The 24373-nt window shown below is 37.2% G+C and overlaps 1 protein-coding gene and 1 long non-coding RNA gene across 2 annotated transcripts; one reads left to right on the forward strand and one right to left on the reverse strand.

Moving 5' to 3' along the window:
* Nucleotides 1–117: 117 nt before the first annotated feature.
* LOC113067672 (uncharacterized) lies at nucleotides 118–24220 on the forward strand. The gene is made up of 3 exons (XR_003279433.1): nucleotides 118–637; nucleotides 21876–21955; nucleotides 23885–24220. It is a non-coding gene; the product is annotated as an uncharacterized LOC113067672 (long non-coding RNA).
* Nucleotides 3169–16600, reverse strand: LOC113067671 (uncharacterized). The gene is made up of 2 exons (XM_026240063.1): nucleotides 15348–16600; nucleotides 3169–7840 (listed from the first exon to the last, which is right to left on the reverse strand). The coding sequence occupies exon 2, from the start codon at nucleotides 7835–7837 to the stop codon at nucleotides 5711–5713; it is 2127 nt and encodes a 708-aa protein (XP_026095848.1). The 5' UTR covers nucleotides 7838–7840; nucleotides 15348–16600; the 3' UTR covers nucleotides 3169–5710.
* Nucleotides 24221–24373: the final 153 nt, after the last annotated feature.

Genomic DNA, 24373 nt, shown 5'->3' on the forward strand with positions numbered 1-24373 from the left:
TTTTGTTTTTAAGTAGTAATAAAAAATTTTCCTGTGAGTGACGTCACTCCTAAATTGCGTCCTGTTCTCTCAGGAGGTCAGAAGGGCGTGTGACTGGAAAGAGTTAGGTATTATGCACCTCTCCGAGTAGAAATTTTTAGTTTAAATTTGAGTTAATACCGATTACAGAAGTGTTATAAAGTTATATTTAACTTTTAGTTATATAATATATTATTTTCTGTCGAGTTTAACGGATATTTTTCCTAGTTTTATTAACGAAAGTGTTCGTTTGATGTTTCCGCCTACGCGCCGATGTAAAGCGCGGGCTCGCTATGTTAATATGAGTTTTATACATTTAAATCTAGTAAATTTATTTTACAAATACAGTATGACCTGTATTGAATGGGTAGATTTCGGTTTTATATCAAAATGTATGTTTTATAGTCATATTTTGTGACCCAGGTAATTGATCCAGTTAACGTTACTGTCATTGTGGTGGACGACTTGATTTATTTCCTCTCATAACGTTATATTTTCAGCCCGAAGACCCCTGATCTGAGGATGTGCCTGTTCTCCCCTGTTTAAAAAAACTGCAGATGTGGCCTGTTGAAGAGCCTGGAATCGGTAGGACATTTGTGATGTTGAATGAAGACGAATGGTACGTAACTTACATGTTAAACTGTAACTTATACTACTAACGTTATTGGTACTATTTGAGTTTTGCTCAGTCTTGCTGTTTTGTCAGTATCCTACGCCCTTTTTAAATGCTGCAATGTGAAGTTAAAATACCTTTTCTTCATTTATTGAGTCACTGTGTACCGTTCCAATCCATGGCACACTGTCTAGATTTTTTTTTTTTTTTTGATAAAACAAAATACACGGTCATGTGTGAATGTGCCACTCCTGTCAAAAGAAATGCTACACTTTCTTGGCATTCTTGGCAACAAGATTGTATTCATAATACAATCACTTTTGTTAAAACGCCTATTGCTGAAGAGATGCAATCACGGGTTCCCAGTAAAGATTAAATAGTATGTAATTTGATGTAGTAATATTAACCAAACTTTCCATAGATTCTGGGTCCCTTGAGAAAATGTTTGGGAGCTAGTGACTTGAATTAGAGCTTGAGAGTAATGATTCATGTTGCCACAAAAATATGTCCTACACACAAGCATAGAGATATGTGGGAAAATTAAGGATTATTTTTTGCAAAGAAATCATTATACAATAGTAAACAAGTAACTCTTTTTAACTGAGACTTGTTATAGCACTTATATATCATTGCTCTTTTTATTGTTTTTGATTGCTTCCACTGTCTTCATCTGTAAGTCGCTTTGGATAAAAGCGTCTGCTAAATGAATAAATGTAAATGTAATATATACATTATATATATATATATATATATATATATATATATATATATATATATATATATATATATATATATATATAAGTATAATAGTATATTTTTAATTGTCCCAAGTCTTAAGAGAATTTGAATATGTATTCATTAAGTCATATAAACCCATAAAATCACCACTAAACTGAGATCTGAACTTGGACTTCAAGACATTATGAGGGCTTTCACACATCATTTTTGGTGCGCACCCAGGTTCACTTGACATCAGAGTTTGGTTCGCCGGGCTTATTTGAACGCTTCTTTCTGAACTTGGGTGCGCACCTGCAAACTGTACCCTAGTCCGCCAAAAAAGGGTCATCTGGGGTATGTTTCTTGCAAACTCCAATAAAGTTTACTTCTGATGTGAACACAATAATACTAAATCACAGAAGTGAGCCGTTATTAATGGTGTACTGTATAAATTGGTCAAACTGTGTATTTATGTGTTTACTTGCTTGCTTTTCTGAAAAGTGTGACTGATAAGTATGCAGCAAGCATCTAATTTCTGCTTACAAAAATTGATTTTCATGTTCTTTGGACCCTTTGCATTACGCATTGTGACATTCTGTGTTGGATATATGAAATACAAAAATGAAGTAAGAGTCCGTTCATTTTGCCATCTTCTGCCTACAGTAGTCATTACCTAGCAATAAGGGTAAACAGATGCAACTCTGATGGCACAAATGTACCGTAGCTCGCAACCAAAAATGACCATGTGAACACAGTCCAGTGAGGGAGTGGGAGGGGAGATCAGTCCAAAATTGGGTTCAGACCAAATGTTTGGAATTTTTGCTCTCTGTCCTGCAGTTGCCACATTCCAGTTTTCTTTGCCACTTAGTTCTCATGCAGTTCACCACACCTTCAATTAGCCACAGGCTTTATTAGGCAGCACCTGTAGACATAGCATCATCCCTTTGCTCATGCCACATGGAGGAATCCTAGTGTGTTGCTGCTGGAAATGCCGTGTCTCCAGCCTTGTGTGCGTTACTGAACTATGTAAGTTCCATATGTTTCTACTGTTAGAATGAACCGTTTAACTTGGCTTATATTGTTCATGTGGCTTACTGTGGTAATTGTAAGAATATGTGCATTTGAGTATTTATAGGCATGACCAGTTCATTAATTACGGGGCAGAGAAAATGTATGTATTGACTTCGTTTGTAGGCTATCTAGCTAATTTCCTGCAATCTAAGTTCTTGTACAAATGTTTATCCTTCAAATGAATTGTGGCTTTGTATTGTAGCATTATGTAGCTAATTGTATCCCATATCCTTTTTCCTCTTAGAAACCACACACACACACATACTCACATATACATACCTAATAAAGGAAAGAAGTTGTGTAATTGAAGTGACTGGACTGGACTGTTCTTACCGACACCTCCACTGGTCTCAAGCCAGCCACCTGCATATCCCTCTCAAAATTCCTTTTCACCAAGCAAGCAAACCAAGTGTGAAAGCACCCTAAAATTACTGGCAATTCGTGGGGTCTTGCTGGTAGACTAATCTTCGCCAAAGTCACAGGTGTTTTGCATAATGTTGTGTTAATTTTATCTGACTAAAGAAATATACAGATGTTCTCTCCAAACATCCAGATTTCAAACCAGCAAAGGCAATTTAAACCATTGTTTTTACCTTTGATGTCTTCTCTGTGGCAATGGAGAGTTCTGCACTTCTTCCCACCAGAACCAGATCAGCTCAGTTGAGTCTTTGCCTCTGCAGAGCTTGGCAATACAGAATCAGGAACAAACTAAAATAATAACTTTACTCGTAATAAATTACTCAGAGACTTGTTTAAAGGTTTTTACGCATCACCATTGTACATGGCTTCGCTTTATTTTAAACACTAACTCATAAGCAAAATATTAACAAGTAAAAACAAAAGTAAAAGCGTAAGTCTTCACCCCGAGATGCGGCAGGGGATGTGTCCAAACCATAACATTATATAGTCCCCAAAAACAATACATCATTTCTTCCGGATGCCTCCTTTTGGTAAAACACATTAACACATCCGCTTGCACGCACACACTAACAGTCAGGTTGCTATGGATACAGGAAGTTAACATCTCCTTATTTGGCAACCCCTCTTCTGCACACACACATTAAGTAATTGCTGCTCTATTATCTTTCCATTAAAGCAAATTAATCTTTTCTTTAAGCTGTTACAAAATCTTAAGGCGTAGGCTAAGCAAGTAACTATTGCTAAACTGCACAGCATCCTCCTCCCTGTGTTAATCAGATTAAACACATTACAATACAATTTTTTAGAAAGAAAGTCCATCCTGCAATCCAGATTGCAAGATGCATTTCCTTGCACACTCATTGTTATCTTAGCAAAAAGCAAGCATACGTGACAGTCTCAACTGGCGTACGTGACAGTCTCAACTGTTGAGCAAATGTTAACATCATACATTTCTTAATACTGCCTTTTAAAGTTGATGTCTAACAATTCATATATCTCATTGTTACCTTTTAAGGGTTTTCTGGTCTTGCAACAGAGGTTTGCAATCTCAAGGCCTCGATTCCATTTGCCAGAGACTGTAACTCTAAATCAACATTAACCAACTCAATACAATTAATGATTTCTCTCATCATTTTTATTATCTTCTTATTCATGCCTTCTTGTCTTCGCACCAGTCGAATTATTCTTCTTATCTTAGAAACGATTTTCTGCTGGTCCGTCGGTTGATCTCCTCTTCTGTTTCTCTCGACGCTTGTCTTTCTTCTTTTGTCGTTTGACCTTTTTGTTCCAGTCTTTCTGGAGGCCTTCAACAAGTAAATCATCAAAATCAATCTTTAATTTACCTGATTCATTATCACAGTTACCCAGTGAGACACGATTGGGAATATTGTGACTAGGTGACCCCATCTCAAAATTGGGAATCTCCAAAACACCCTCACTTGGGGTCAAATTGTCACAAAGATTTCCTCTCGTCCTAGTACTTTTCACTGGAATTCTATCTTCAACACATTTCACCAAAATGTTCCCAAATCTCACACTTCTATACATTTTCTCAATGAACACATCAAAAACATTCCTCCTGTTTCTAATCAATGTCACTCCTATCAATTCTCCCATTTCCATAACAGAATACGGATCTTGATTTCTAGGCAGTTCATGCATTAGGCACTTGTCAATTCCATCTCTTTCCACAAAAACCCTCAGGATTCTCCTGCGGAGCCAAAGCCTCTCTGCAGTTCTCGGCCAGCTTTTCGCCAGATCTAGGAACCGCCTGAAGCTCATCCCACTAAGTGGGCCACCGGGCTCCTGGATCATCACTGCTGGGCCCTGGAAGAGATTCATGCCAATCATAACACTAATACATAAACCGCTCTGTACTTTCAATTCACCATACCCAATGTAATTTACTTTAGATCTTTTCAAAATATATATTTTTCTCCTAAAGACAATTTTTCTCTTTTTTTCTTTTTTAGTTTATTAGAGGTAGTTAATTATTCTGAATTTATTGTGGTAGTTTGCTTGAAACATGTTGTACACTTTTTCAATGCCTTTTTCATCTTGTCCCACCGGTTCATCAATATCATAATTCCCAGTAGCACAATATCATCATCTTTCAGAAAAAATCCTAACATAAAAACACTCAATGTCAAAAATCCTATAATTGTCCATAACATTGCCTCTTTACCATATTTAAATATCAACAATCCAATTAGATATATTGCGCTAGTTATGATAATACATATTTCTCCCCAAAAGACAAACTTATCTTCATGTATCATAACAGATGTAACATCAACCCCAAGCTTTAATATGCTTGTTACAGTTAAACCAAATGTTCCCTGATGTCCTAGCAATTTTTGCCATCCAATTGATAAAATCATCAGAGCACAAACAAAAATCATTTTGCTAATTCTTCCTATTAACATTATTCTTACCACTTGTAAAACTGATAAAAAATACAGCCACCAGAGATTTCTGTTAATTCCTTGCAAAAGCATCCATAAAATATAAACACCAACCTGGAATCCAGTACCAGGGATTTCAGGAATCAGAAATCCTCCGGCTTCTGTCTTATTCTCATTCCTTGCGGTTCCATTATTTGTCCCCTTGGATGCCATTTTTTATCATTAACAATTGAGATCTTCTGTTGGACTTACGTATAGTAATTGGTTTCAATAAATTTCAATGAGTTTTCTATTCCCAAATAGAAATTACCCAAATATCCAGTTAGTCTTGTTCAGTTACAAGTGAAACTACATATAGTTGTAGCTGTCTCATTCGTTCTCTATACAATATATATATGTTTTTACTCCACCTACTTCCTTTCTCTTCATTATCTTTTGTGTTCCTTTTAAGGTATGCCACGTTTCTCTACAATAACGGTTTTTCTAAGTTATGCTTCTTTGTTCGTTTAATACGTTTATGCCCTTTAGCTTGAAAATCTATTAATTTTCCTAATACCGTTAATACATCTCCATTGTCTTTTCTGGACATCATTCTTTGGCCTAGAGATGCACAGAAACATTTTATAATAACCATTATTATAACTAGTCCTAATACAATTAATCCCCCATATAAAATGTACCATCCGGCTCTAATAAAGAGATTAATTAGACTACTCCATAAATCCGTTGTAACAAAATTAAACACAGTTTCAGCTGCCTTTTTCACACCTTCCACTCCTTTTTTCACAAATTCTCCAGGATCTTCAAACCATCTTGGTCCTCCTTTTATTTTCTGACCTTTGATCTCTATACTAGTATTACATAGATCATTTCTCAACCAGTCTAAACCCAGATAATAATTTTTATCTTTTGCTTTGCACCAATTTTCCTTCCAATTTCTCCTTTCAATTGTTAGTGACAAATCATCAATTGCTATAGCATCTAATTTGGTTAAGGGTACATTTTTCCCTCCTTTTGGAACTCTATACCTTAACATGCTATTTGTTGCATAATATACTGGTCCATAAAACATTTTCCACTGAGAATTCCTACTCACGATTCTTATTACCCCTCCAGTTCCATAAGTCATTTCATATTTGTTAGCCAGTTTACTTCTCTTAAAAGTCCAAGGTAAGGGAACTATTCCCTTACTCCAATAACATAACACTGATGCTATTTGATTAATAGTAATTTGATCATGTCCTGATGAGCATTTTTCAATAATACTCCCACACTCGTTTCCTAATAATCCAAAAACAGCATCACTAAAGAAAACTAAATTGTTTCTATAAATACCTTCTTTGTCTTTCCTTCGATTAAGGTTTAATCTTTTTAAGTATAACCTTCTCTTTATACTTAAGTTCTCATTTGTTTTATTCCCTGTGATTGGATCTGTACCATTACAAAAATCATCACAGTCCATCTTCTCTTCATCTTTGTCACAAAAGTGAGCATAGGAAAAATCAACACTATCAGTCTTAATGTATTTGTATTTTTGTCCATGGTATTTTTTACCCATTTCTTTTCTAACACATTGTTCTATTTGTTTCACCTTATCTTCATAATAGTTTTTAATTTCTATTTCTGTTTGTAATGTTTCTTTTATTTCCATTTGAATTAAATATACATCAGTTTCCCATTTAACTTCATCTATTTCCCAGTAACCTATTTTGAAATTAAATTTTACTCTAGGTAAAGCTAATCTCCTTTTCCATATCCATGGTACGGTTTTATTTAACTCTAAACTAATTCTAGTTTCAGATGTAATTTCTAGCTCTGCGTATCCTGTTTTTCTTGATCCTACTGATCGGTCTCTTACTGTTGTTAACACAATGAAATTTCCTTCTTTAAATAACATACCATTGGTTTTTATCCATTTTTCAACATTTTCCCTTATTCCTGCTGCACTTTTTATTTTATCCATATTTTTATCTCTCTTACTTCTTTTAACAGTACCTTTATATTTACACTGTCTTATTGTCCAGGGGTTAAAATCTTTTGCTGATCTAAATATCCAACATCCCCCTAGTTCCTCATTTTCACTTGTTCTATAGGTAGAACCTATAAAATATTTAATAGTCCTATTCCCTTCTTTTTCTTGGATAAAACTATTTTCCTCATATACTTCAATGTCACTACTGTGCCAATGTTTTATTTTTACAGTGTTCTTTAGTTTGACCTTTGGCTTTCTAACCATGTAGTAATCATTCTTCTCGTCATTGAGATTATCTAGCCATCTCCAAAAACCTATTGTTTTGTTCTCTATTTTAGTTCTGTTTCCTTTAACAGTTGCCCATACAGATACTTCAAATCCTGAAACATTTTGTTGTTGAACTAAAATCTCAGCTAATATCAAAGAATTAGTAAAAATTCTCCACTCTAGAACAAAGCTCACTTTAATTAATATTAATAATAATAATCCTAGAATTATTAACATCCACAGTATTATACTCATCCATTTGCAGATGCGCCGTTGTTTCTTCATCCTCACGATGATTTCTTTGGCCTCCCCCAGCTCCTCTGAGAGGCTCTCGAGTGACTCTGCTCTCTTCATTTCCTGTAAGTAGAGGTTAGTTCTGAGGCCCAGTTATGAGCCTTCTAGTCCTCCTAAATATACCTTTTTTGATAACCTTTATCTCTGGCTGTTTATCATGTAACTCAACTTCCAATCCCCCAATCCAATCATAATCAGGGTGTGAACATGACAATACATTCAACTTAAAATGCATTACAACAGTAAAGGTTTCACTTGGTACTTCTGTGATCTGCTCGTTATCATAATAACTTACAAACTTATATGTCTCATCTTCAGGACACCAAATTTTGTGCTTATCCAGGTCTTTTACTAAGGACACTGTTAACTGCACAAATTTCTCTTTCCTTGTAGATTTTCGTTTCTCCTTTGTCACATTAGAACGAGGCTGTGTCGCTCTAAAGTCTTTATCATAGGAAGGGCTATTTACCCAGCCACTTCCCTGCACCAGTTCTACCGCTAGATGGCCCCAGCTTCGAACTTGCCACTGATCACCGATTTTTACATAAATCCAGGCAATCTTCCCTCGAGACCCTTGCTTAGGATCTACCACAGGGAAACATCTTAAAATGGGTTGTGTCCACAATGACAGCTCCCATCTCATTGACTCAATGTCTGTAAAAGATAGATCCTTTTCTCGATCCTGTCTTTTTATTTCTCTTGCAAAATCTTCTTTCCCTAGAAGAGTTTTGTTCCTAGTTCCTTTCCCATTCTTGGGAACCATAGGCATTCTTGCTCCAAGAAAAGCCTCTCTTTCATGTTCTCTCATCCCAATATAAGGATGTCTAGAGAACCTGGTCATTATTCCTTCCTGGAATAATCCCAGTGGTTTGAGGACTCTTAGCGTCTCCCAAACTGACCTAGAGGACATCAGAGTCCTCTCTTTTGCCTTACAGACCATACATGACCACAAAACTGTGCCATCCCAAGTGCAACCGCATCTCTCTCCAAAATTCCCAGACACTTTATAGGAATCTATTCTTAGCTTGGGGAGTCCTGGCCTACAGTTCTCACAAATCAGTACTCCAGATATCTCTGTGTGAGTTTGTTTATGCATCAACCATTCTGCACCCATGTCCTTCTTTTCGTCACCAAACGATAGACTCTGCATAGCACATTGTTGATTGCATATCACACAGCAGAACGGTCGTACTGTTACTTCTATTGCTTTGGCATATGTTCCTTCATAGCCAAGGTACCTTTTCATCTCTGGTTCTAACCATAGAAATGCTCTTGATCCATACTTACCATGCTCCACCCGGATTAGGCCTTTTTGATTAATAATGGACTTTACTCTCTCCATTATTTATTTCCTTACTAAATCCTTATTACTCTGGATTCCGTTATTTTCTAGTTCTACTGTATTGGACCCTGTTATTGCTTTCACTTTATCAACAGTACCCAACCCCTCAGAGAACTTACCTACTTTGTGCCTTCGTGTTATAATGACTTCATCACCAACATCGAACCTTGTGTTTTTCTTAACCTCCCTTTCTTTCAGGTTCACCGTATTGTACCTGTTGAGGTGTAATAAACACCGATCAATGTTCTGATCCCAGTCACCTAAGGCTTTATTTTTAGCAAACCATTCCTTAACATTTCTAATTGCACGTTCTGCAATTCCATTTGTCTCTGGACGGTAGGCTATGGATTTAACTAGTATTATTCTATTCTCTTTACAGAATTTCTGTACTAGTTTCCCACTTATGTTATGCGCGCCATCTGCTCTCAAACTCTCCATTGGTCCCTGCCACCTAATCCATTCTGTTAAACACTCTACTACCTTTGCTTCGAGCGCTGACCTTAAAGGCCATATCATGGTTTTCTTAGTGTGGTTGTCAATGGCGAGCAGAAAATAGCAGTTCCCCTTTTTAGTCTTGGGGCGTAATGGCCCTGCAAAGTCAATGCTAATTTGTTGTGAAGGATACTCCTTTGGTAATTCACTTTCCTCACAACCTTTAGCTGTCATAAACTTCCTGCATATCTGGCATTCTTTCCTCACCTCCCTGTACTGATTCCTCCAATTAGGAATGTTTAGATTTCTTAATCTAAGCTCCACTTGAATCATTTTAACACTGGGATGGTTTAGCTCATTATGCAGTTTCTGAAATAACTCTGTTATTTCTTTTGTCTTAACTCGACCTATAAGTTTATCTACCTGTCTATTTCCTTCAGCAGACTCATTAGTTTGCTGTGTGTGGCTAACCTGGTGATAAACATGAGCCTTTACTTTCTCTAGTAAATTGGCTATATTTTTCCACTGATCTCTATGTGCCATTGGTTTACCTTTAGCTGTGTGAAAGTCATTAGCTTTCCACTTGTCTAGCTCCAGGTTAATCCCATCTGTAACATATTCTGAATCACATGTCAGGACAATCTCTGTATGACCCAGCTCAACAGCCCTCTGTAGGGCACGTTCAACAGCTGTTACTTCTGCTAACTGAGCGGTCCCCTGGATTTCCTCTTTTTGTGATGTGATCAGCTGTCCATTAAATTTAACTAAGTATCCCCACTTAACTTTCCCTCCCCTCTCACTTCCATCAGTGAAATATTTGGGTAAGTGCTTATGGTTCTCATGATACCTAGTAATCTTATCCTTCCTTTTCTGTTTAATTCTTCTCCAATCTAACTGATTGTCTCCTAGAATTAAACTCCATTGATCCCACCTATGGCTATTAATGCGAGCCTGATTCATCACTAGATTCCTTTTTAACCTAGCTAGCTCCCCTGCCATAGAGAAAATCACTATTGGTTGTTCCTTTGCTACAGCTTTTAGCTGTAACAGTCTCTTACAAACAGCTGCTAATATTCTCTCAGCACTGTTCTCATCAAATCTTTTCATTGTTGGTTCTTGCTGGTGTGTCAAAAATGCAATAGGACAGATGCCTTCTGCATTCCACAATGTTAAAGTAACTTCCTCTTCTTCTTCAGAGACCTGAACGTAAAGGGGAAGTGTCTCATCTCTCCTCTCTAATGCACCACTCTCAAGAGCCATACTGATTAACTTTAATCTAGCTTGTTCCATTTGGTCAGTCCATTGCCATTTTCCTTCCTTGGTTCCTTGATACAATATTTTAGCCTCTCTAGAGTACTTAGGTATTAGCTCCCTAATATAATTCAAAGTACCTAACAGTGACTGAAGTTGCTTCCTGTTTTTAGGGGGCCCTGCCTGTTGCATTTCCTCTAGCTTCACTCTTGTGCTAGTTGTTAAAGCTTTTGTATCTTTACCAAGCTTAAACCCTAAGAAATCAATCTCATGTTTTCCAATTTCCATTTTCTTCAAACTAGGCTTAAGACCTGCCTCTGTTAGCCTATCAAGGGTTTGTTCTAGTATTCTTAAATGTTCTTCCTCATCTTTTGTGGATATCAGTATATCATCAATATATACTGTAACTGGTATTCCTGCTAGGATCTCTAAAATTAAAGCTTGAAAGACGTTTGGCGAGTTTCTGTATCCCTGGGGAAGTCTTTTCCATACATAATGATCAGTTCCAAAGGTAAATGCTGTTCTTAGTTGGCTTTCCTTTGCTAATGGGATACTCCAGAAACCATTAGCTAAGTCTATTTTTGACAACCAGTTTTTCTCTCTCCCTATATTTCCACTAACTTCTCCACAATTAATCAGATACCTTGTATCTGGAATTGTTACCTTATTTAAAGCCTTATAATTGGTAACTAGTCTCCAACTACCATCTGGTTTGCGAACTGCTTGCAAGGGAGAGTTACACGCTGCAAGTTCCTCTTTTGGCAGTTTCCGGAGAATACCCTGTTCTGTCAGCTCTTTGATAGTTTCACCTATTTCTTTCTCAGCTGCACTGTTAATTTTGTATTGTCTCTGTGGGGGAGGAATTCCTCCTTGAATTACATGTTCATACTTGGTCTGAACTTTACCACAATCATTTTTACTCTTTGCATAACTATCCATGTGTTTTCTTAAGAGTTTTTCCAGCTCCCCTTTCTCACTCAATTCTGATTCCCTTACTATTCTCTCAATCTCTTTTTCTTTATCAACTACTCCTAGTTTTCCTATTTTTATTAGGTCCTTTGGGCATAACAAATTTTCCTCCCCATGAATTACATCTATTTCATTTTTTCTCCATACTCTTTTACTTCTAGAATTTCCCTCAAAGTCTTCTACCATAATTACTTTCTTGAATTCATCATGTTTTTCTGTGGGCTTTAAGACGCTGAAATCTGCTCCTGTATCAATTCTAAATTTTGTATCGTCATAGGTTTTATACAATTTTTGATCAATCTCATCTGTTTTCATTAAAGCTTTCTTTAGGGGAGCCGATGTTTCCTATGCTTCTGTTAGCTCAGAGCCCTTTTTCTTGTTCTTCTTTCTCTTGGCCTTAGCTTCCTCTTTCTCAACACTGGCTTCCGCCCTGGTGTCTGCTGTTCTTACTCTGCCTATTCTGGCTTCAGGCCTGCTTTTCTGTCTGTCCTCCATAATCTGCTGTCTCACTTCTGAGCTTAATTTATTCCATTTCTCTGGACTAATGTAATTACTTTTCTCTCTATTATTCTCAGGTCTATTGTCTCTAGGTTTTGATTGGTCCCTATATTTTCTCCCTCCATGAGAGCTATCTTTGGGGCTAAAACGGTCTCTCCCTTTTCTCCAGTTCCTATCTGGTTTTTGTTCTGGGTGAGGGGAGAATTTACCCTCCACCTCATAGCGGTTGTAGGGCTTCTTCTCACGGCTTGACCGTCTCGGTGGATCTTTAGACCTCTGAGTTTTACTAACTGATTTTTCCTTATCTGTCTGAATTATTTCTGTCTTCCTGTCATATCGAATTAGAGCCCTCTCTAATTCTTCAGGGGATGTTTCTGGACCATAAAGGAGGAACTCTTTCGCTCCTGCTAGGGCGTTTCTCTTTACCCCTTGAAAAATGTGTCTTAGAATTCCCTCTACACCTTTTTCAGCAATTTCTTGACAGGCTGTTAATGATCCTACTGTACGCCACTTCTCCTCAAACTGTTCCTGTTCAATTTCTTCTCTATTAGTAGGAATTAACCCCTCAAGAGTTTTAGCTAATTTCCTGCCTCCTTGTAGACCAAACTCAGCCAAAATATGTGAGTCTACTGATTCCCCAGATATTTTCATCTGCTCACCATATCTGACTAGTTCCCTCACTTTACCTTTTACGGTGGTATTTTTAAGTTTGGCCTTTTTTAAGAGTTTCATCTCCTGATCCTTTCTCATTAGTTCTTCCAGAGTTACTCTAGATTCTATTTCTCTATTCTCATCTCGTAGAGGAGTATGCCCCCTGGTTACAGGGGTCATGGGCCTTCTTTGACCTGGTGTACCTAAATGCAACGCTTCTAGATGTTGATTTAGTGCACTCACCTCAGCTGGTCGAGCTGCTTCCTCCTCTGACTGATAATCTGACTCAGTTGCCACATCTCTGAATCGCAGTCTCCTAGGACCCCTTGTTTCTCTGATAGGTGTAGTTATCACATTTCTAACAGGTCTTTGGACCACAAATTCATCCTCAGCAGAATCCTCCTGATTCTCCTCTGATTCACTGTCTGCACTATCGCTTTCAGGGCCAACATCAGAATAATATTCCTCAAACTGATCGTTTCCCACGGTGTTCCTAATTATTTTCTCTAACGCAGCTCTGTTTGTTAGATCTTTCTGGGCTAGGATAGCTCTTTTAGTGCGCTGTGTTAATGTGGTGTCTGCAAGAATTTGCTTAGCATCTCCTCCATTCAGTAATGCCCATAACTGACCACATGTTATACCTGGAACATATTCTTCATCCCATTTATTTGTTCTGTCTAAGGTAGTTTCTCTCTTCCTACCCCTAGCATGTGTGGGTCTATAACATCCCTCACCTAGCCTGAATGTCTCAAAGCTTTTACCTAGCTTTAGTTTAGGGAAAGGGTTTTCTACCCTATCTCTTCTACCTTTAACAGTTCTTGTACGTTTTATCACTGGCCATTCTGCCCCTGAATTTTCCTCTAAAAATTCTGCCCTGGCCCTTGCTGATCTTGGTAAGTCACTAACTCCCTGGTCTGATCTCCCCTCTCCTGCAGCCTGATCTTCCTTAACTCCCTGAGTTATTCTCTCTATGACTGTAGGATCTGGGTGACAAATCTTCCATGTTCTGGGCCAGTTAGTTCTATCCGTTTTTCTTATTAATGCATTTACTAGGGCGGTTCCCATTTTGATTTCATTAAAACCAAAAATTCCCCCTGAGATTATTGGCATAGCCACTGAGCGATAATTATTCTCCCTTGCTACCTTGCATATGTTATCAATCAGCGTGTCTAGGGTGACAATTGCAGTTAACTCTTCAGCTACATCATTGTTCTGACCCCTTCTATGCCCTATGGCGTGTATTACAGGTTTTCCATTTGGCCCACCTAATTCCTGAAGTATTACATCGCCTGTCTTTATTGGAGCTTCTCTACTCTCCATTATTTTGTCTGACTCAGCCTGAAATCTATGGCCTGCCCTTCTCCTAAAGGCACCAGCTACTCCATCTCCATGCTGGAGATTTTTGTTAGCTGCATTAACCAAAACACAGGTGTCTTCCTCTTGTTCTAAATATCCTTCCTTGAGGATAATTAGGTTTCTACCTTTCCCAAAATAAGTCTTCAGAGGTTCTTCATCCTCTGACTCAAACTCATCGTCTGGGCTTTCAGGCACTTCCGGCTGTGGAGCACTGAAGTCTAGAGCATTTCTATTTTCCTCTCTACGAGGCACAAAGCTGGGGGCTACTGATCCTCTCTCAGACCCTTCTCCAGCATCTGTCTCATCCAGTTCATCCCAACCTCTTGTTGGAATGCTTCTGACTTCCCCCCCATATTCATCAAACACTCTTACTTTGGGTGAACCATCTCGTCCCCCTCGGTTTGAATAAATAAAGGGCGGGATCTCTGCTCCTTCACAAATCCTAAGATTCACTACTGAAGTTAGCACTCTTATCTCATGCCATGGAATCTGCTCTGAACTACACCTACACTGCGTAGGGTCAATCCATTCAAGCCTTCCAGCTAAATCCTGTGGAACAAGGTTGACCGTCGTCATCCTATCCATGATTTACTCACTTAGAGTCTTACTTTACCTTCTAGCAAGATCTCTAATCTGGCTTCACTAAGCCTTTTGTCTTCCTATATCAGGTCTATCTCTGAGCCTGTGTGCACATATATAAGACAAATAAACACAAGTCCCTCTGGACTACTCTGAGTCTAGCTATATCTTTTAGCAAGATCTCCTTTCTCGCTTCTGGCTACACTGAGCCTTCTGTTTTTCTATATTAGGTCTATCTACTAGCCTCCGCGAGCATATAGAAAACAAACAAGTCCCTCTGGACTATTACAATGGTCGTGGTCTGTAAGGACTTTCTAGTGTCGATACTTTACGCTTGTTATTATTTTCAAGTCATCCTTTATCCTGTATTCAAGCCCCACACGTTTGGGCGCCATGTTGTGTTAATTTTATCTGACTAAAGAAATATACAGATGTTCTCTCCAAACATCCAGATTTCAAACCAGCAAAGGCAATTTAAACCATTGTTTTTACCTTTGATGTCTTCTCTGTGGCAATGGAGAGTTCTGCACTTCTTCCCACCAGAACCAGATCAGCTCAGTTGAGTCTTTGCCTCTGCAGAGCTTGGCAATACAGAATCAGGAACAAACTAAAATAATAACTTTACTCGTAATAAATTACTCAGAGACTTGTTTAAAGGTTTTTACGCATCACCATTGTACATGGCTTCGCTTTATTTTAAACACTAACTCATAAGCAAAATATTAACAAGTAAAAACAAAAGTAAAAGCGTAAGTCTTCACCCCGAGATGCGGCAGGGGATGTGTCCAAACCATAACATTATATAGTCCCCAAAAACAATACATCATTTCTTCCGGATGCCTCCTTTTGGTAAAACACATTAACACATCCGCTTGCACGCACACACTAACAGTCAGGTTGCTATGGATACAGGAAGTTAACATCTCCTTATTTGGCAACCCCTCTTCTGCACACACACATTAAGTAATTGCTGCTCTATTATCTTTCCATTAAAGCAAATTAATCTTTTCTTTAAGCTGTTACAAAATCTTAAGGCGTAGGCTAAGCAAGTAACTATTGCTAAACTGCACAGCATCCTCCTCCCTGTGTTAATCAGATTAAACACATTACAATACAATTTTTTAGAAAGAAAGTCCATCCTGCAATCCAGATTGCAAGATGCATTTCCTTGCACACTCATTGTTATCTTAGCAAAAAGCAAGCATACGTGACAGTCTCAACTGGCGTACGTGACAGTCTCAACTGTTGAGCAAATGTTAACATCATACATTTCTTAATACTGCCTTTTAAAGTTGATGTCTAACAATTCATATATCTCATTGTTACCTTTTAAGGGTTTTCTGGTCTTGCAACAGAGGTTTGCAATCTCAAGGCCTCGATTCCATTTGCCAGAGACTGTAACTCTAAATCAACATTAACCAACTCAATACAATTAATGATTTCTCTCATCATTTTTATTATCTTCTTATTCATGCCTTCTTGTCTTCGCACCAGTCGAATTATTCTTCTTATCTTAGAAACGATTTTCTGCTGGTCCGTCGGTTGATCTCCTCTTCTGTTTCTCTCGACGCTTGTCTTTCTTCTTTTGTCGTTTGACCTTTTTGTTCCAGTCTTTCTGGAGGCCTTCAACAAGTAAATCATCAAAATCAATCTTTAATTTACCTGATTCATTATCACAGTTACCCAGTGAGACACGATTGGGAATATTGTGACTAGGTGACCCCATCTCAAAATTGGGAATCTCCAAAACAATAACCATAAGATTTTCTTCCAGGCTGTCACTCTATACTGTTCCACCCAGTTTACTCCTCACCATTCACAGGATGGAGTGTTTTTGATAATGTCCAGTATTTGGCTTACACCAAACTTGATATTTAGTGTGATGGCCAATAAATTTTCTCATTAGACGATAAAACCTTCTTGCATTTGGCTTTAGAGTATCTCAAACTGTAGCCAAGGTGTTTTTTGTAACAGTGGCTGTCTCTTTGCCACCCTCCATAAAGCTGTAAATTACCCCGTCAACAATCTCTCTAGTTTTAGCCACTTTTTCTTGATGTCCTGTCTCAATAGTCTCCTTTTGGACAGTAACCTGAGGACATCAGGTCACAGCTGAGTGATCCTATTATTTTATGAGTATTGATTGGTTTTTGCAACAAAACTCCAGACACTCCAGAAGTTGTACCTTGCAGAGCTTTATGTATAGTACAATTGATTGAAACTCCAATGACTCTGTGCCACCATTTAGGTCAAATTGTGTGTGTACTAAACGACGGTTGCTGGTATTATATTTACATATGGCCATCAACTTTTGCTAATGTCTCTTACTCCAAAAACCCTACCCTCCAAAGAAGTATCAAGAAACTCAAAGTCACTAAATCAGGGTTTGCAAAGTAATTCAACAGCAGAGAATTTCTAATTAGCTAAAAAAAAAAAGTATAAGGCCATTCAAAGACACATCTTTTTTTTTTTTTCCCAAACCGTTTATCCTCTGTAAGATTGCAGGAATGTTGGAACCTATCCCAGTGTCTCAGCTCATTGTTTGGGCAACACACTTGCCTAGAAGTTTCTGGAGGTCTAAAGCCATTAATTAGCTGGTTCAGGTGTGTTTAATTAGGGTTGGACACTACATGACAGTGGACAGGTTTGGATGGATGGTCAGGGAACACCTGAAAGAAAACCACAATTCACCGTAACTTTCAGTTAAATGAACATGAAAACGCTACATTTTATTTTCTGGCATGGTTTTCAAATGTTAAATTAAAAATTTAAATTAAAAATTTAAATTTATGCATTTAGCAGACGCTTTTATCCAAAGCGACTCACAGTGCATTCAGGCTATACATTTTTACCTATCATGCGTTCCCAGGGAATCGAACCCCCAACCTTGTGCTTGATAGCGCAATGCTCTACCAAGGAACACTTGATATATAAGTACTTGTGAATAAATAGCACTGACAGATTTCTGATGTTAGACAGCCCCCTGAAAGAGAGGGAGAAAAAGCTAAAATTATAATATAGATGCTTAGTTTCAAGTGTGGTGGTGAATAAAGCAGGACTTTTAGAAACAAAATGGTTAACAATTCATGTTTGATTACATGAGACAAAATGAGTATAAGTGGATGTGAACGCAGAGAACCAGAGTGCTATAATGCCCTCCAACTGACAAGTTTCAACAAAATATGGGTAAAATTACTTTATTCAGATATATTAGTGTGAATGTTTTTTGATATTAAATGAATTTCAAGAGCTCCAAAACAGTATTATTAACTGGAAATGCACATTCTGTTTTAAAAGTGTAGCGGATTTTTTTTCTTCTAGCTGTAATCTTGCTGGGAAAGAGAAGGAATTGTTAAGTTTGTCATCTTATCATATGCAGAACAATATCCTGAAATATCCAGAGACATTTCATAGCTATAATGGAAACAAGAATAGAACATAATAAACCAGTCAATTCATTCAGTGCACTGCCTTGAGCTTGTGCTCATAGCAGGGTCAACAAACGTTCAAAGAAAACAACTTCCCTAAGTTTTTGATGCTTCAGCACTTTCTGAAATTTGAAATTAAATCTGCTGTAAGTGATTTTTTGCATTGTTATGCACACAGTAAAATATCCCTTTAACCAGATGTATATGCCATCACGTTACACCTGTAAAAACATTAAAACAAACAAAAAAAACTAATTCAGGAGAGTGATCCATGATTAAAAAATAACAATAATAAAAATAAAACTGAATTTGCAGACATTTGTAAGAACACACAAGATTCTCATTCAGAAGATCCTTTTGAACTCATGAGATCGTTGCTCTTGTGTTTTTTCAGTAACATTACCTCTGATTAAGCTGTCCTCTTTCTCGCATGCATTCAGAGAATTTATTTGGTGTCTCATGCAACCAGACTAGAGCCTTATGCTTCAAAAAAAAATTGCACTCTTGTTTCTGAATGATAATTTAGTTAATTTATGCAGAAAATTTGGGAAAATGACGTAAAAGAAGCAGCTGCTGCTGCAAAAAAAAAAAGAATCCTCCAACTCAAAGTTGGATTTTCCAACTTCCTACTTGGAAATTAGCCATAGAAAACCATGCAGACGGTTTCCAACTTGGAGACTCATGTAGAAACTGGAGCTCCAATTTTGCTGAGATGTTTATAGCACAGTGCTACAATTATCCAAGCCAACCTTTCTTTCACTTACAACAACATCTCTAAACTGCTAGCAAAAGATTATAAGATATTTAATATTGAGAATGTTGTGAAGAACATTATTATTTTGAGTTAAGTTCATAGAGGCAGAATTATTAATATTGAACAATTTACTGAATTTCCATGATAGAGTTATTCAGTGCGTGCCATGGCACCATCATTGCAATTGATGAGATGATTGGCCTACATGCCAACCCTAAGATGTACACACATTCAGACTGTTTTTCTTCCATCTCCTGAGGCTGAGCTGGTCATGGGAGTAGGCAAGAATGCTGCTCAGATGCAATTAATCTTCTCCTGTCTTACATGCAGTGTTTTACCTAGAAGCCAGGAAAAATTAACCATTGCCATGTATAATGATTAAATTACACCAGAGGCCTGAAAACTAAAATATTTTACACTAAGCTATTCAGTTCTGCTCTGTTTTAGCTGCAAAAGCAGGACATTTGGTATATGTACTTACAACAGTGGGGGGGGGGGGTTGCCTTGAGGGTGTATAATGGAATTATAATGCATTGTAGAATGTCCTTCAAAGGCTTCTTAAAAAAAAATATAATAATAATAATAATCGTAAAATAAATCACTTAATATGTATTCTAAAATACAAGATGATTCTGACACCCTTCTCCCCAAGATGACCTGTCTCTATCTACTTTAAATGAACCATGGCATCTTACATTCTCACTGTGGCATGTATTGCATCAGTGTTATAATGATATTACTCATATTCATATGTTTCAGGTTTAAAAAGGCATAAGAAATTGTGAAAATCATTCATGTTTGTGATATTAGAATACCAGAATGTCTTCAGGTAGGCATAATAGTTACAGAGAAAAATGCATTGTCAGCTCTCATCATTCGTAAATAATATCAAGAGTGACAATTTTGATACATCAGCTCAGTCTTTTTGGTTTTTGACCTTAATGGAAGAGTTTAGACATGGCCAGTGGCATTTTTGTGTCTGTTTCTGAGCAGCAGAGGCAGTCAACTATTCTGAAAACCTATGTGCAGTTCAGATCAGACCTACAGCAGATACAGCCAGCAGCACACAGAGAGAGGAAGAGTGTTTCAGCTTGTCTTATTGTTTTTACTGTGATTATTCAACACTTTTAGCATTTCAGATTCATTACTGACTGCTAAGCTAATACATAATAAATCATGGGTAATGGTTGATCAGTGCATTTCATACTAGTTTAAACAGTTTATTAATCTTTATATAATTTAAGATCAATGTACTTAATGATTAATTATGAAACAATACATTAGAAACTCTATACATTAACAACAGTAGTTTCAAATCATCATCTTTTAGATTTTTGTGTTTCTTTTGTGTCTGACATCCATAATCATTATAAGATAAGAATTTATAAGAAATATTTTTGAGGTAATACAAAACAGTGTGAATAATGCATCAATAACATTAGACAAAATATGAATAATTGAATTAAATGTGTTGATTATTATACCAATAATGCAATGGTATCAATAATCCTTTCAACCCTAAATTATGTTTGGATAAGATTTAAAGTAAACAAAGCAACACATCATTTTAATATTTACTTTTTGTTGTTACTGCCATTTAATAAAAGCCATGAGCCACTCAAGGCCTTGATTTGCTGTCATTTTTACTTTGAGCGAAGTATAGGCATATAGAGGAGCAGAGTGCATAAATCCTATATTAAAATTACTTTAATCACAGTCTCAGGCAATTAATAGCTTTTACAATGGCAGCAAAAGCAATATGACAGTTATTACTAGCTCTGATCTTATATGTGTTGCAGTTACTTTCTCTTTATATATTATGTAGATTTAAAGATGATGTCTTTTGTTTGGTTATTCGTAATGCTTCCTGATTACAGTAAATGCTTGTACTACATGGGCATGCATGTCTAATGAGACATGACTTTTACTAGCATTTAAAGACAATGTTCTCAAAGTCAGCCATACTAAGCAGAAAAAGTCTGAGCTTTTATATTGTTAATAAGACTATAAATGTTTGAATGAATATGATGATTAGTATTAATTTTTCTGTCAGATGATAATTAAAGTGTTTGTGTTCCTGACTGAGCTTCGTTGCATTCATTGCAAAAACATTTGTATCTCAACAAATCAGTAGCGAAGAGTGCATAAAATACTGTGATTCACTATACACAGCCTTCTTCATTTCCCTGCATTCTGTTGTTTTCACTTACTGACCATTTGTAGATGGCAGCTCCATGAATTTCAGCTGTCAGATGAACTCAGCTGATACAGACTCCATTTGTGGTCTCCATTATGACTGTGATGGGTTTTCCTCACAACTGATAACACATTTTATCACAGGAAAAGCCCTAAACAGCATTGTTATCTGGAAGCTGGTGTACCACATTGTGTTATTTATTTATTGTAGATAAAGGACAACAAATAGAGAGGTTAAAAGCGTAAACTTTGTATTACACACACTAAATCTCACTAAATGTCTGAAATATGCTAAGAGAGCAATCTGTATTTTTCCCCAATCGCCTAATTCCCTCACGCAGTGTCTGCTAATGTGATTATTTGATGATTAGCTCATTTATCACTCTTGGGACATCTGTGTGATTGATATCTCAATTCTCCAGCAGTGTGGAAGAATAAATCATTTCAGCCCATGACTGTTTTAATCTTCGTCTTCATCTTTTTGTTATAAGCTGAATCAATTGAGAATAATTTGCAGCAGCTTGAGAAACTCTACATGTAAACTTGTTGTTTATATAGTTTTAATTTTGAGCTCCGTACCTAGACTGAAGAGGTCAGATAGTCTCTTGTCAGATACCTTATCAACAACATTATCTGTGTTGGCAGGTAACCTCTCTGGAAGTAATCTGCATGCAGTCTTCTGAGTGATCATGGGTGGTGAGTTCTGGGCACACATCACCAGAGCTGTGAGTGTCATGTGAATAATTACTCTGGAAATTAATGAAAAGGATGTGCTGACATGCTACCAATACTGCTTGGCACCAAAAATGTGCCGCAAGTCAATTACTAGTGATTATCCTGAGCTGTGACCAGTGTTGTCAGGTAGAGAAACAAGTGGCCTAGAATAAAATTAAAAAAAAGCTCAAAATAAGCAATCCCTTTTTGGGGGGAGGGGGGCATATTATTATGCATAACATACCCCTTTAACAATGGCATGCTCGTGCCCCTTCCCCTTTAATCGCCGATGATAAAGTGCCCTTTCGGTCAGGTCTATGTGCCTCCGTACTGCGATTTCTACAGAGGGGAAACGGATGCTTATATACACAATCACTTGTTTCTGCTGTGTTTTGACGGTGTGTATGTGTTTGTTCACTACTCACTGCTGTGTGTGTGCAGTTGGATGGGTGAAATGCAGAGCAAAAATTCAGAGTATGGCTCACCATACTTGGCAACAAGTCACATCCTTTCCTTCATTATTACTTTTTTACATTGTACTTTATCAAAATGGTATGAAACTTGGTAAAGATTTTGAAACTTGCTAAGACAAAATCAAGGCGACCGGTGCCCATTAGGGCTGGGAGATATGTTGAATATTAGCGATAATATCTGAATAATTTTGACGATGATGTAAAAATTTTAAAATATTGTGAATATCAAATATTTCAAATTCAAGCATACTTTCCCAAAAGAACACGCCAAACGTCCAAAAAAGAGAACATGTTACTGCGGACTGCTCTACACTCCTCTTCTACGCAAACTCTCATGAGTGTGGTTGCCAGATAAGAGTCTTCCTGGTGGTTTGCTTATTTTAAGCAATCTGGCAACCATGTGCACAAAACACTCACTCCTCAACTGTATTGTTTGTGATTGTGGAACTCAATTGCTGTTATGTGAATAGAGAAACATGGGCCATGGCAATGTGTAATTAGTAATAGGAGTTTAACTTTTAGAATGTTTTTCATATATAAATACCAATGTGCTAAGGAAATAGCTCCCCATCTGAGAGGGTTTTTAGTGACAGTGGGCACATAGTTTCATACCACAGATCTTCTCTTAAACCAGAGACTGTAGACAGACTTGTGTTCTTAGCTGAAACCCCCCCCCCAAAAAAACATGCTTATTTCCACCAGTTTTTATTCAAATTTTTATATTTTTAAATTCAAATTCAAACATATCAAGATATATATCGAATATCATAAAAAAAATGTACAATATCGAGAGATAATTCTTTTTTCATATATTGCCCAGCCCAAATGGCCACCAATCTTCTTAAAGTACGGGTGTATTGAGCGTTTTGTTAGTTTGCGGTCTAGCTTGTTCTTGAACATACTTTTGTATTCTTTGAGTAGTGGCATGGCAACCTGAAGTGTGTTGAGTGGTGGATTTGCGGCTTGATACTTTGTGACTGCTTAGTGCTGTTGATGATGCTTCAGCTTTGCGTCCCTTTCAACATCCTGCACTGCTAATTGTGCTTCTGAACGAGCTCTCTCCCCATCCAAATGAACCCTCTGCATTTTTAACTGTAATTCCTTTTCTGCATATTAAACTTTAGCTTTGACTTCTTCAGCTTCAACAGATTTAACATTCGAGCCCTTTGAGAATTTGGAGGATGTTGATTAATTAGACTAAGTTACTAGACTTACTAGTTACTAGCACAAGATGACATTAACGTTCTACTTGAGCATATGAAAAGTGTAACTTAATGAGAGTATGAAAACCAAAAAATTAATTTTTTCATCATTATTAGAATTGGGGTTGAATGCTTAGGGACATTTTGCTCTGTATTGGTTGGATTTAGGAAATTGAATAAAATTAATTACATTGCCTTTCCTCTCAGGATACCTGGAATTATTGTTACAAGTACCCTAGGCACATATTTTTTTCCATTTTTGCAGCATAAACACCATTAAACTGATGCAAGCTTCGGATCTTCCAATGTTTCTCTGTGGTGCTGAAACCTATAGATGGCTGACTTCCGCTCCCCCTGCAATTGATACTCCACTGCCATTGGCTCACAAAACCATTCCTGCATTGAATTTAATGCAATTTAAATAAGAATGGGTTTTATGAAGTATGCTCTCTGATTAAAATTGCTGGGCAGTAAAGTCATTTGCAAAAACAGCTGATAACACAATCTGATCAGACCAGGCCCATTAAGTTATCATATATCAGAACCATTTGCCTGATAGTTTCCTTTTGTAATTATTCCATTGATGAAAATGTCAAGTTTGTTAGCGAGTGTGGTTTGTAAATTTGAGATGTAAGACTCAATCATGTAAAAGAGACTCATAAGTCTCTGGCAGATCACTACTGCCCTCTCTTGCCATTAAAGACAATAATCCTCCAGTGATGCCTGTCCAGCTCTATTACCATTAGTGAGATAA

The sequence above is a fragment of the Carassius auratus genome, linkage group LG28B, assembly GCF_003368295.1.
Source record: "Carassius auratus strain Wakin linkage group LG28B, ASM336829v1, whole genome shotgun sequence".
NCBI classification, from domain to species: domain Eukaryota; kingdom Metazoa; phylum Chordata; class Actinopteri; order Cypriniformes; family Cyprinidae; genus Carassius; species Carassius auratus.

Excerpts from the sequence above, each read along its gene's own strand:
- LOC113067671 (XM_026240063.1), bottom strand. The coding sequence starts at position 7,837 with ATGAAGAGAGCAGAGTCACTCGAGAGCCTCTCAGAGGAGCTGGGGGAG.